General features: G+C 38.4%; 1 protein-coding gene across 1 annotated transcript; it reads left to right on the top strand.

Moving 5' to 3' along the window:
- Window positions 1-10,615: 10,615 nt before the first annotated feature.
- LOC142431416 (olfactory receptor 7D4-like) lies at window positions 10,616-11,621 on the top strand. The gene has a single exon (XM_075536338.1). It carries the CDS (start codon window positions 10,680-10,682, stop codon window positions 11,619-11,621), a length of 942 nt encoding a protein of 313 aa, XP_075392453.1. The 5' UTR covers window positions 10,616-10,679.
- The last annotated feature ends 2,521 nt before the right edge of the window (window positions 11,622-14,142 follow it).

The raw sequence follows: 14,142 nt of genomic DNA, 5'->3' as shown, positions 1-14,142 counted from the left end.
ACAAACGCATATGCCACAGAAAGAAGATTCACTGTGGGTCTCTTCTTGAATCTTACCTCAATTCAAGAACAGTTTATTTTAATAATGTAGCACTGTATGATACTCACCTTCCTGACACTATTGCTGAAGACAAAATGGGTGCATAAGCAAATGTGGTGAAGAAAGCAGATGGTGCACACTATTAAAAGATTCAGTGTCTGGGGTCGTAAAGGCTTGTAATCCAATAAGTGGCCATCTAGCAGGGAACTAACAAAGACCACATGGAAGAAACACACCATCCTGTTCATGAGGTGTCGATGGGAAAAGGTATCTGAAGTTCAAAAACAAGCAGCCAAATTGATGTGAAGGGGTGGGGATGTAGTGGAAACCCACCTACAAGATAATTGGACAGTCCCTCTCAGAAGGGCCGCACAGAAAGGATGATAAATCCAGGGTGTGGTATAGACAGATGAAACACATAACTATTCTGTAGTTCTTTAGTATTTTGTCGCCTTACTATTATGGTTTACATTTGTTTTTAACCTCATTAATCATGTTATACTTGCGTATATTCATTTGTTTAATGCAGATCATTGCATATATGAAAGCCAAGATACATTATGCTTCAGAAACAGTAACAGAGGTAATGGGTCCCTGAGGGTATGGGAAGTGAGGGGGGAGGAAAGGAGAAAAAGGGAGTGGAGAGCATTGATGACGCTGTAACCCTCTCTGAGGGAGTCAAACAAGAGAATTGTATGTGAATGGATATATTAGATGATGTAAGATGAAGCAAAAGGGGGGGGGTCTCTTGAGGGCTAGGGTTGAGGAGAGAGGGGATAAAGGGGAACTGATATCCAGGAGTTCAAGAAGAAAGAAAATGTTTTGAAACTGATTGTTGTAGCAATTGTACAATATTGCTTGATGTGATTAAACAATGGAATATTATATCTGTAAGAACTCCCGATATAATTATTTTTTAATGGAAGAAATGATGAAGTCAAGGAACTGAATAAAAAATTTCAAAGGGCAGCTTGAGAAGACAGAGTAAAATATAATGAAATGTGTAAAGACACAGGGTTAGAAAACCAAAAATGGAGAATGTGTTCAGCATATCTTAGACTAAAATTCAGAAAACGACTGGATCCTGTAGTTAGAAGGATTCTAAAGACAAAATAATAAATGATGTAGAAAGCATTAACAAAAAAGATGGAAAGAATACTTAGCATTATTATACCAAAAAGAGTTGGTCAACTATTTTAGTCCAGTTGACTAGGGACACAAACCCAGAGACACTAATATGTGTGTGATAGAGAGCTTTATATCACAGAGTAATTGCATTTTATGAAAACACCCCCGCCCAGACCAGATCAAGTCCAGAAGTTTGATATTAGCCCATATGTCTGATACTAGTCCATAAATCCCCCCTCGGAGTCATGTAGCACTTGCAATGATGCTGAATTCATTACAATCACAGGCCGGTGGATGAAAAGTCTGGTGGATCCAGTGGAGGTTGAAGTATCTCATGGCTCCTCTAGCTCTAGGGCTCTGGCTGCCAGCAGCATGGCTCCATGCGGCTTGACAACCGGAGGGTGAAACAAAAAATACTATGTGGCCCCCCTCTTCTGATGGCAGAATCAAGAGAGGTAGTTCTCAGAATCCTCATGAGAAGACCATACCCACTCAGGCAAAATTGGTTATGACTTAACTGACAGGCTAGACTCTACCCCTTCACTCATAATACCCTCAACTTGACATGAGGTTATGTAACCACCACGTTAACATTCCACCATTTCAAGAGGTAGAATAGAAGCAAATCCCAATGTTGCTGAAGGAAGGAGTCAAAGCTACACTGAAATAATGAGCCCCAAACATGGCTATAGGAATTGATGGAATACCGATTCGTATGTTTCAAAGGCTGCACTTACTTCAACTGAAGCACTTACTTGTCTATACCAGGAAATTTGTATCTAAGGAGCACTCTGGCCTATTCTTCCTAACAGATATGTTTGTTCCTTTAGCAGTCCATTGTACTTTCAATATTCTGTCCCAGCACCACAATTCAAACGCTTCAACTCTTCTCTGGTCCTCCTTATTCTATGTCCAATTTTCACATACATATAATGCAACGGAGAATATCTTGTCTTGGGGTCAGGAGTTCTTGGGACCTAAAAGCAATATCATTGCTTTTCAATACTCTAAAGAGGTCTTGTGAAGCAGATTTACATAAAATTCAATGTATGTTCTGATCTCTTGACTTTTGATCTCTTGGCTTCCACGAGCATTGGTTGTGGATACAAGTAAGACAAAAGCGTTGAGTACTTAAACCTTTTCCCCATTTATCATGATGTTACCCATTGGTCCAGTAGTGAGAATTTTGGTCTTCCTTACATTGGATTGTAATCTATATTGAAGGCTGAAATCCTTGATCTTCATCAGCAAGTGCTTCAATTCCTCTTCATTTGCAGCAAGCCAGGCTGTGTGAACTGCACACTGTAGGTTGGAAATAAATCTTCCACTAATCCTGACACCACCTTCTTCTTCATATAATTCAGCCTCTTTGATGATTTTCTCAGCATACAGAGTAATAAAGTATGGTGAGAAGAAACAATCCTGATGCACACAATGAAGTATTCTGGAATTCCCATTGTTCTCAGGGTTCTCCATGGTTTATTATGGTTCACACTATCCAATGCCTTCACATAGTCAATGGAACACAAATACACATCTTTCTGGTCTGCTCTGCTTTGAGGCAAGATCCATCTGATATCAGCAGTGACTTCCCTTGTTGCACCCCCTCTTCTGAATCCAGCCTGAACTTCTTTCTGGCAGTTCCCTGTCAATGTGTTTTTGCAACTGTTGTTGGATGATATTAAGTAAAAATTTACTTGTGTGTGATATCAATGATATTGTTCTATAATTTGAGCATTCTCCTGGGTCACCTTTCTTTGGAATGGACACAAATATGGACCTCTTCCAGTCAGTTGACCAAGTAGCTCTCTTTAAATTCCCTGGAATAAACAAATGCTTCTAGTACTTCTTCAGCCTTCTGATACATTTTAATTGGCACTCTGTCAATTACCGTAGCCTTGTTTTTGGCAAATGCATTCAGTGGAGCCTGAACTTCTTCCTTCATCACCATTGGTTGTTACTCATATGCTATCTTTTGAAATGGTGGACTGTTGACTAGTTTTTTTTGGTACAATGATTTTGTATATTTTTTCCATCATCTCTTGATGATTTCTGCATCATTCAACATTTGGACTATAGACTATTTTAAAGTTACAATTCAAGGCTTGATTTTTTCCCCCTTGAGTTTAAGTTTCAGATATGCGGAGCATTTTCTTCACATTTGGTTCTCTAAATCTAGGTCCTTGAACATTTCTTTATAATTTTTGGCTTTGTCTTCTTGAATTACTCTGAAATTTTCTATTCAGTTCCTTGACTTCATCATTTCTTCCATTTGCTTTAGCTACTCTACAATTAACAGAATTTTCCAGAGTCAGTTTTGACATCCACTTTGATCATTTCTTTTTTTTAAACCTGTCTTTTTAATGACTTTTCCTAGCTTCATGGATTGTGGTCTTGATGTCCCCCTGAAGCTCACCAAATTTGGCACTCAACTGTGTTGCTCATAACAAACTATGGATAGCATTTATAAGAATGGGAATTCCAAGATATTTTATTGAGTTTGTGTAGAATTGTACATGAATTAAGAGGTAGCTGGGTAAATAGAACATATCCCATGGTTCAAACTCCATAAAGGTGTGCATTAGGATGTATCCTCTCACCATACGTATTCAAAATGTATGCTTAGCACACAGAGCAGCTGGCTTATATGAAGATGAATGTGGCACCAGTTTGGCTAGAGGGTTATTAGCAACCTGAGAGATGCAGATGACACAAGGAAGTGAAGGGAGAGTTACTGAGAGGGGAAATCCCAGGGGTCAGCTCATAAAAACACCACCCCACCACGTACACAGCATTATGCTGTGACTTGATTAACAGGCTTGACTCAACCCCTGGTCAGCAGTGGCTAGTTGACATAATCACCTGACTACCACATACAGTATAATGACAAATCAAAGAAATGAGAGTTTATAAAAGGGAAAAAAAGTAGCATTGAAGTAACACATAATTCAAGAACCAAACCCATATATTCCAATAAAAGATGGGCAAGATATAATAGAAATACATTTTAAAAATATATTCAAGGGGTACAGAATCAATTAAAATATGCTCAATACCATAAATCAATAATAAAATTAAATGCAACCCACATTGAGATACAACTTGACTTTCATGAGCATGTCTTTAACAGCAATAGTAATCCAGATAAAGAGAAAATATGAGTGTTGATGAGGATTCTATTACATTTTAAACTGTGAAGTGAAAGATCGTTCCAGTCCGAACATAAGATATCTACATTTAAACTCAGAGAGCTGTGGACACTTGAAGCAGTTCTCTCAGAGTGGATTATTAGGAATGATGTTAACTTGGGCCACTTTGACTTAATCCCTTGCTTTCTGGACCTGGTTATTCTACCTGTTGAGGCTATAGAACGCTATAACTGCCAGGGATTTACAGTGCACCCTAACCCAAACCCAACCACTTCTCATCAAGTCTATTCTAACTCATAGCAGCCCTACAAAACAGAGTCCAGCTGTCTCATAGAGCTTCCAAGCTGTGACCTTTAGAGCAGCAGTGCTCCACCTTATTTCCCCCCAAAGAACAGGCTGTGGTTTTGAACAGCTCTCCTCTGCTTAACCATTTCACTGCTGTGGCTCTATCCATGTATGAGAAAGCTCATCAATTAAGCAGTCATAACTTTCTGTGTATTCATTATATGTATATGATGACTCCCTTTGGAATTATTAACCTTTTCAATTATTTCTTTTTTTCCCTCAAGTTCCCTTTACTCACTTTGTTGTTGTTGGGTGCCATTGGATCAGCTAGGACTCATCAAGACTGTACGTACAACAGAACAAACCACCACCAGGCCCTGCACCGGTCCCACAATTGTCCCTATGACTGTGCCTGTCATTGCAGCCACTGTATCAGCCCATCTTGTCAAAGGTCTTCCTCTCTTTCACTGGCCCTCTGCTTTACCCGCATGATATCCTTCTCCAGGCACTGGGCTCTCCTGACACTATGCTTAAAGTATGTGAGATGAAGTCTCATCATCCTTGCCTCTAAGGAACATTCTGGCTATATATCTTCCAAGACAGATTTATTGCTTCTTTGGGAATCCATAGTATTTCAAATATGAATTTTCAGCACTATAATTCAAATGCATCAGTCAATTCTCTTTTGGTCTTCCTTATTCAATATCCTGCTTTCCCGTGCATATGAAGCAATTGAAAACACTATTGCTTGGGTCAGGTGCACCTCAGTCTTCAAGGTAATATCCCCGCTTTTCAGTACTCAAGAGGTCTTGTGCAGCAGCTTTTCCAAATGAAGCTCGTCCTTTGATCTCTTGGCTGCTGCTTCCATGAGCATTGACTGTGGATCCAACCAAGACAAAGCCCCTGGCACTTCAGTCTTTTCTCTATTCACCACGATGTTACCTATCGGTCCATTTGTGAAGAATTTTATTTTCTCTACATGGAGTTGTAATCCACACTGAAGACTGCAATACTTGATCTTCATTGAGAAGTGCTTCAAGCCCTCCTCACTTCCAGCAAGCACATTTGGGCCAACTACATAATGCAGGTTGTTAATAAGCCTTCCTTCAATCCTGATGCTACAATCTTCTTCAGATAACCCAGCTTCTCTGATGATTTGGCAGCATACACATTGAATAAGTATGAGAGAATGCAACCCTAATGCACACCTTGATGGATTTTAAATGTGCAGTGTTCCCTTGTTCTGTTTCCCAGCAGCATCTTGACCCAGAGCCAGGTTTAGCATGAGCATAATTTAAGTATTCTGGAATTTCCATTCTTCTCAAAGCTGTCCATAGGCTTTTGTTTTTAATGTCCTGCACAGTCAAATATCCTCACTATAGTAGTTTTTAAATTACCTAATCTCTTTCTCTGATAAATGTTATATATATTTGGTGTGCTACTAAATTTTTTCCATTTCTTCTAGGTTTTTGAATTTTGAGGGAGTAGAATCTTTCATAATATTGTATAAGAATCTATTCTTATTTAGTTGCTTCTGTTGTCATGTTGTCTGTTTCATTTCTTATTCATAATATTTGTTTTATCTCCTTCTTTACCTTTGTTCCACTTGCCAGTGACTCTTCAATTTTGTTCATTTTTCTAAGACCCAACTTCTCAAGCTATGGGTTTATTTACTGATTGCCGTCTAAGTGTTGTGGGTGGTGGGTTAATGTGTTGTTATGGATATTTTCTTATTTTTTGGAATGTTCACTTCTTGCTGTAATTTGACTGCTGAGGACTGCTTTTGCTATGTCATAAAACTTTTTGTGTGTTGTACTTTTATTCTCATTTCTTTCAAGGAATTAAAAAAAATCACACTCTTAATTTATTACGTTACCCTGTGTTTTTAAGCAGTGTTGTTTAAATTCCGTGTCATTTTTTTGCTTAATTTACCTGTTACTGATTTCTAATTGTTGAACATTGTGATCTCAAAAGATGACTTGTCTCTTGATGTTATTAAATGTTTTGGTGCTTGCTGTGTAGTGTATCATATGATCTATCCAAGTGTGTGTTCCTTGGACACTGGAAAAATGTGTAATGTGTTGTGGATATAAATGTAGATATATAGTGTTCTGTGTACATCTGCGAAATCAAGTTGATTAACTATGTTAATTCTTCTGTATTGTTGTTGATATTCTCTCCTGTGAATTAGTCTTTTCTTAAGGGGTGCATAGTGAATTCTCCTAATATTTGTATATGTTTTCAATCTGTCTCTTAAATTCTATAAGAGTTTGATGAATGTATTTTGAAGGTCTTTCATTCGGTGAGTAGATGTTTATCATAGTTACGCCTTCTTGTTAAATTGTGACTATATTTTATATAATGACCTTATTTGTAAGACAGGTTGTGTTTTACTTTCATATCTATTTTTACCAAAAATCAACATTGCTACTCCTGATTATTTTGACTATGTTCAGGTCGATAAATGTAGGTCTGATTTCTTGCTGAAGTGAAACGTTCATTAGGGAAATTCTTGTTATTTTAAGGCAATAACTCATTCTCACTCTGTTGGTCAGAAAATTCCCACTTTTTCCTTCTGTAGACCCAAGGGAGTTGAATTGTTTAGACTCTCAAAGAACAATAGAACAATTTACTTAATGAGATGCTCTGAGATTCAACCCATGAGACTCTGAAAACTATAAAAATGTCCGTATTGTCCTTCTCCCTGTAAATAATTGTTCCACACCTAGCTGAAAACTGAATTGGGCTTCCCTCAACAGATTTTCAGAAAGACCAAGAGTTCCAGTGATAGTGTCAGAGGAAGAGGGTGCACATGCCTCATCTCTCTGGTAAGCAGTGTTGAACTTTTAGATTTGGCTAGGAAGGTACATTGTCGATATTTGGAAGACACTTCATATTCTACAGCAGCCAACTAAGTGTATCTATCTATCTATCTATCTATCTATCTATCTATCTATCTATCTATCTATCTATCTATCTATCTATCTATCAGCTTTCTTGAAACTAGGCTCTCTATCTGAGAACTTTCTTAAATGGGTTACCAGTATTTACTGGAGGAATCTAATTCAATATATTTAACTTATGTTATCTCATCTCTCACCAAATATCACCAGTCCACTTTCTTCTATAAATTGCAGATTGCTGTTTACTTTTGGTTGTTTGTTTGTAGTGTAGCATGTAGTAATGTTAGGTGCCATGGGGCTGGTTCAGGCATATAGCCACCCTACGCATAGTCGAATGAACCACTCCATGATCCTACAACATCCTCACCATCCCTGCTACACCTGAACCCATTGATGCACCCAACAATTCTGACTGCATTTGAAAGGGTGCTGTTTTCTAAATATTCCTCTTATATCCAGCTGACTTAGTGATGTTATTGTTGTGTTTCCATTAAGCATCATCACATTGGCTCCAACTCATGTTGGTGCTATGTACAACAGAATAACAGCCTCTTGGTCCAGTGCCAGCCTCACAATCCTTGACATGTTTGAGCCCATGGTTGCAGCCATCATGTCAATCATCTCACTGAGGTCCTTCGCTTTGCTCACTGCCCTTCCCCTTTACCAAGCATGATGCATCCTATTCACCATGAATGACCCAGCTGATACTTAAAATGCCGTTTACAAAGCTTCCAGCATGGCAATAAACAAGCTATCCGAGTATGATGAACTCATAGAAAAGTGTTGAGAAATATTGCTAGCTCCTAAAAATTATATTTTATGCTACTTCTGCTTAGATTGCACAACATCTAATATATCATAATTACTTTGGCAACTTGAGTTCTTAGACCCATTTCCTTTCTCGTCTTAAGCATTCAGTAGACTGCTTAAGGGGACATAAAATTCCTTTGACTTATTTATGAATCTAACGCAAATATTTTTGTGTTTTCATGTAGATGTTCCTGTTGGTTGAGGTTTTACAAGTCATTCTATATTAGGTTCAGGAAATTGTGGCCAAACAAAGCCTAAATCTCTGACTCACAAATAAACATATAATTGCCTCCAGGAGAAGCAAATCAAGAAATTGTATCGTGTGTTCTGTTTGTGAGCCTCCCAAGCTCTGCTCTTCCTAACCATCATTCTCTGCTCTCCATCTCACTGGCTTCGTAAATCGTTTCCCCAACTTAGCCCAGTGCCACATGGGACACCCAAGCCTTCTATTCCATCAGTCTATTGTGTTGGTCCTCTCTTACTTTCTTTTGTCTAACCATCAACCCTACTTACACCCTCAGTTAAAATCATCTTATTTCAGAACAGTCTTTTTACTGACATCTTAAGACTAAAGTATATATCTTTAATAATATATTATTTCCTTTTTAAATTATGCTTCTTTGTGAATGGACAACATGAATTTTCTTTTACTAATGCAAGCATTTCTCTTCCCCTACTAAGTTTGACTGGAATTTTAGCCACGGGTTTTCTGTAGAAGCCTGTACTATTTTAATCGAATCTATCCACCATATACTTTGAAATTATTTCACTAATATGGATCCATTATGCTTGGTAAAAGAGGGGGCAACAAAAAAGAGGGAGATGCTCAACAAGATGTATCGACAGAGTGGCTGCAACAATGGACTCAAACATCACAAGAATGGCAAGGAGGGCTCAGGAGCAGACACTGTTTCATTCTGTTGGGCACAGAGTCCACCAAGGACACCGGATGACACCAACAGTACCAAGAGAGCATATCCCCAAACAAAGACCTGTGCACATAACAAACACTCCTTCACAACTTATATTTGATGTTAATGCGTGTGTGCTTTTGTTTCCTCCTTTTATCCACATAGTCTAAATGCCCTGTTCTTGTGTGGGAAGAATCCGTCTGGCAGGTGGTCCCGGGAAGAGGAATCCATAGGGATCTTCACTGATTAGATTGACTGCATGGAGGTCCAAAGAGGTAACAGACATGATGTGCTTGCCATCACAGTTCCATCCTTGATGGCTACCCTAGTCGAAGGAATATGGATAAGGGATAGATACGGCAGGCACTTTTATTGTGATGACAAGAACAGACTCTCACAGCTATCAAGTGTCTCTTGTATGCCACAGGCAACACACTAGAAAAGGTGCGTGCAAGCATCCATTTGAATCACTGTGCCTTCTCCTTATGGAGGTAAAATCACTTCTCCCAGTGGACAGGTGAGATCTGCAGCAAAGAGAAATTAAGTAATTGCCTTGGGTCGCATGCATAGATAATTGGTAATGTCAAAATTATCTTCTAGCCATTATCAATCAAACACACTTTTGTAGTTAATGAAAATTAAGCATCTAAACATAAAATTAAACACAAAAACATAAATTAAACATAAAAATACCCTAATGATATAAATAAATAAATACAATCAAACTCACAGCCATTGACTGGATTCTGACACACAGTGACCCTGCAAACAGTAAAACTGTCCCCAGTGTGTTTCAAAGTCTGTGTGTGTTTCAAAGTCTGTGACTCTTTATGGGAGTAGAAAGTCTCATCTTTGTTCCCATTGAATAGCTGGTGGTTTTGAATTGCTGACCTTGTAGTTAGCAGCACAATGGATCTTAATTGAGAACCTCCTATACACCATGTATTAATAAATTACACAAAGATGATAAAAGTAATGAACAGATATATTTTTGAAGAACATAGAGTTGACTGTTACATCAGTAGGAAGTGCCAGATCACATTTAAAATGTGGGTTTTCAAATTGCTGAGTTTAATTGATAACAAACAGCTAGCAATCTGAATGAAGGAGAATTTGACAAAATTGTTGCTAGTCAAGAGAATATTTGGAGGTTCACATGACATATTTCCAATTAACTTAGAAAGTTCATATAAAAGAAGTAAATCTATGTGCATAAGTGAATTAGGATTAGAACCAGTGAATAGAAGCTAGAAAAATCGATTTCTGCTAAATTAGTGGGTCTGAATAAATATACATATTTTATATGGAAATGAGATTCTTAGACTGAGATACTCCCTGTCACTCTAAGGATAAAATGCAGGTGGTTTTGCCAGACTGATGACCAACTGTGATGCCAGTTGGCCATTCATTGAACACTGCTTTCTGCTATCTGTTGCAGGAAATACACCAGCCACATGGACGCAGAAAACCAAACAAAAATTTCAGAATTCCTCCTGCTGGGTCTCTCTGAGGATCCTGAACTTCAGCCTCTGTTCTTTGGAGGCTTCTTGTCTATGTACCTGGTCACTGTGCTTGGGAACCTTCTCATCATCCTGGCTGTTAGCGCTGATCCGTACCTCCACAGCCCCATGTACTTCTTTCTCTCAAATTTGTCCTTTGTTGACATCTGTTTCATCACCACGACGATCCCGAAGATGTTGGTGAACATCCAGACACAGAGAAAAGACATTTCCTACCTAGGGTGTCTCACCCAGGTGTATTTTTTCATGATCTTTGCTGGACTGGACAATTTTCTCCTGACTGTCATGGCATATGACAGGTTTGTGGCCATCTGTCACCCCTTGCACTACACGGTCATCATGAACCCCAAGCTCTGTGGTGTACTGGTTCTGATGTCTTGGGTCATTATCTTCTGGGTCTCCTTGCTCCACATTGTACTGATGACGCGACTAAACTTCTGTACAGGGACTGAAATCCCACATTTCTTCTGTGAACTGGCTCAGATGATCAGAGTGGCCTGCTCTGATGCCCTCATCAATAACATCTTCTTGTACTTGGCCACTGCCCTGCTGGGTGTGTTTCCCCTAATTGGGATCCTCTTCTCTTACTCTCAGATTGTCTCTTCCCTAATGAGAATGTCCTCTGCTGGGGGCAAGTATAAGGCCTTTTCCACCTGTGGGTCTCATCTCTCTGTGGTCTCCTTGTTCTATGGGACAGGCCTTGGGGTCTACCTGAGCTCTGCTGTGACTCGTTCTTCCCAGAGAAGCTCCATTGCCTCAGTCATGTACACTGTGGTCACCCCCATGCTGAACCCCTTCATCTACAGCCTAAGGAACAAGGATGTGAAGGGAGCCCTCAAAAGGTTGCTCAGTAGAGCAGTGTTGGGCCCACGATGACCACTGCTCTCAGGGTTTAATGAGGTCCTCAAAGTCAAGTGACAAGAATTTAAATATCGGAGTTAATTTCTTTTCCACAATACATGTGCATCTTTTTTTCCATGTCTGAAGCAACTGTAATTTTTTCCCCTATTAGTCATTGTAACATTTCCTCAGTACCTTTTATGACTCTTCTGTCTTATATGCTGTCCATAAAGTTCTTTCTTTGATCAGCTTTTAAAATAACATTCCTAAGGCCCAACCTTAGGGTTGAACCGTTTAGCATGTCAAGAGCTGACGTGATTATTCCAGAGGATAGTTTCTCAAACACTAATGCTGTTCTACAAAATTGAAGGGACCACCAAAGAGGTCTGATAAAACAAGATAAAGATTTCAACTCAGAATGGTAAACATAATCATATGAACATGTAGGAGATGCTGTTGTTTAAGAAGCCCATATGGAAGAAACATGCCACCATTCAAGGACTGTAAACAATAGAATCCAAATCTAGAGGAGGGAATGACATCAGAGTTTAAATTCTTGATATCTGGTGTGATGAATGTGATGGGTGATAGTGGAAACCCAAAATTCATTTTGCAGGGTCACAATTGGATTTAACCTCAGGTGAATCCCCCAGAATCATAGTGGAGGAATGTAAATAGACGTACTATCAGACAGAGAGCATCATAAAGTCAATATAATTTTGCTGTAATGTCATTTGATCTCTTTTTTGACCTACTTTAAAGCTCTTTCTGTGTGAAAAGAAAAAATGAAGGGAAAGCACCAGTGGATTAGGCCCCTGGCGAATTCCCTCTGACCATGTACCAGGCATGTGAATAGCCTGGCTAACACGCAGAATGCATTGCAAAGGGCATTCTTGCAGATGAAGCTAGAAAATTTATCACCTTATCACTTGATCTTCCTTATGACCCATTTAATGTTTTTCCTAATTTCTAATATTTTCTGCTTTCATTTTTATTGAGGGTTTTTTATGTGTTACTTTGTTATTCTTGTTAGTTATCTTATGTTGTTTTTATTTGTTTTCTTTTCTTTTTAATGATGTTTTTCTATATATTCAATCCAGGATAAGTAAATAGAGACAGTAACTGAATTAATGGGTTCTCGTGGTTATGATGGAGGAGGTTGGGGGGAAACCGGGAGTTAATAACTGGTACAAGAATGGAGAAAACGTTCTAAAAGTGACTGTAGTGGTGATTGTACAACTCTCCTTGAGTGATTAAACTATGAATTGTATGATATGTCAATTAAATGGTATTAAAATTGTTTGGAGACAAAAAGGTAAATATTTTCTATTTCCTTGAGTAATTCTACTAAGAATTTTTAATACTTTGGTTTTAGCATTTTATGTACCATGAAATTGGCCCTTTATTGTAAATTTTCTTAGTTATGTAATTGGCACCACAGTCCAAGTTTTAAAACCTCACTCTTGATAGGCCAGAAGTTTAGGGGAATGGGAGAAGTCCCCCAGAAACTCAACAATCAACTCTGAATAGCTAGCCAAGCCCATAAAGAAAAAGTTTACTAAGAGATTAGGCATGCGGTACCAAGTGTACAATTATACTTGATGTGACTGCACTATAAAATCATATATTTATTAAATCTAAATTAATATAAAAATAAAAAATAAACCTTCCTTATACCCTGATGACACATTCTTCTTCATATAATCCAGTTTCTCTGATGATTTTCTCAGCAAACAAATTTAATAAATATGTAAGAGGATACAACATATTTTAAATCTTTCCTGATTTTAAACCATGCAGTATTCCCTTGATCTGTTCCCATAAATTATTCTTGATCCATGTAAACGTTACACATGAGCACAATTAAGTGTTCTGGATTTCCCATTCTCAAGATTATCCATAGTCTGTTATGATCCACACAGTCTGTCTCCTTGGCATTATCAATTAAACACAAGTGAACACTTTTATGGTATTCTCTGCCTTTAACCTTAATCCATATGTCTTCAGTACTGATATCCCTTGTTCCATGTCCTCTTTGGAATCCAGTCTGAACCTCTGGCAGCTCCCGGTCAATGTACATACTCCTGCAACAATTGTTGAATGATCTTCACCAAACTTGTACTTTCATGTGATAGTAATGATATTGTTCTATCATTTGAGCATTCTGTTGAGTGACCTTTCTTTGGAATGGATACAAGCATGTATCTCTTCCAGTCAGGCAGACCAGAAGTTATCTTGTAAATTTCCTGGCATGGATGAGTGAGTGCTTTTGGGGCTTTTTCAGCTTTTTGAAATATTTCAATTGGTTTCATCAATTCTTGAAACCTTGGATTCGTCTAAAACTTTCATTGCAGCTTGGACTTCTTTCAGTGTCATTGGTCCTTGCTCATATGCCACTTTATGAAATGGTTGAATACTGAGTAGTTCTTGTTGGTACAGTCACTTTATGCTGCCTTTCCATGATCTCCTGGTGCTTTCTGCATCTTTCAATATTTTGCCTATAGAATTTTTCAATATTGCAGCTTGAGGCTTGGATTTCTTTCTACAGTTCTTTCAG

Source organism: Tenrec ecaudatus, chromosome 1, assembly GCF_050624435.1.
Source record: "Tenrec ecaudatus isolate mTenEca1 chromosome 1, mTenEca1.hap1, whole genome shotgun sequence".
NCBI lineage: Eukaryota > Metazoa > Chordata > Mammalia > Afrosoricida > Tenrecidae > Tenrec > Tenrec ecaudatus.
Note: the sequence above shows the minus strand (reverse complement) of the source record. Positions and strands in the feature narration are given on the sequence as shown.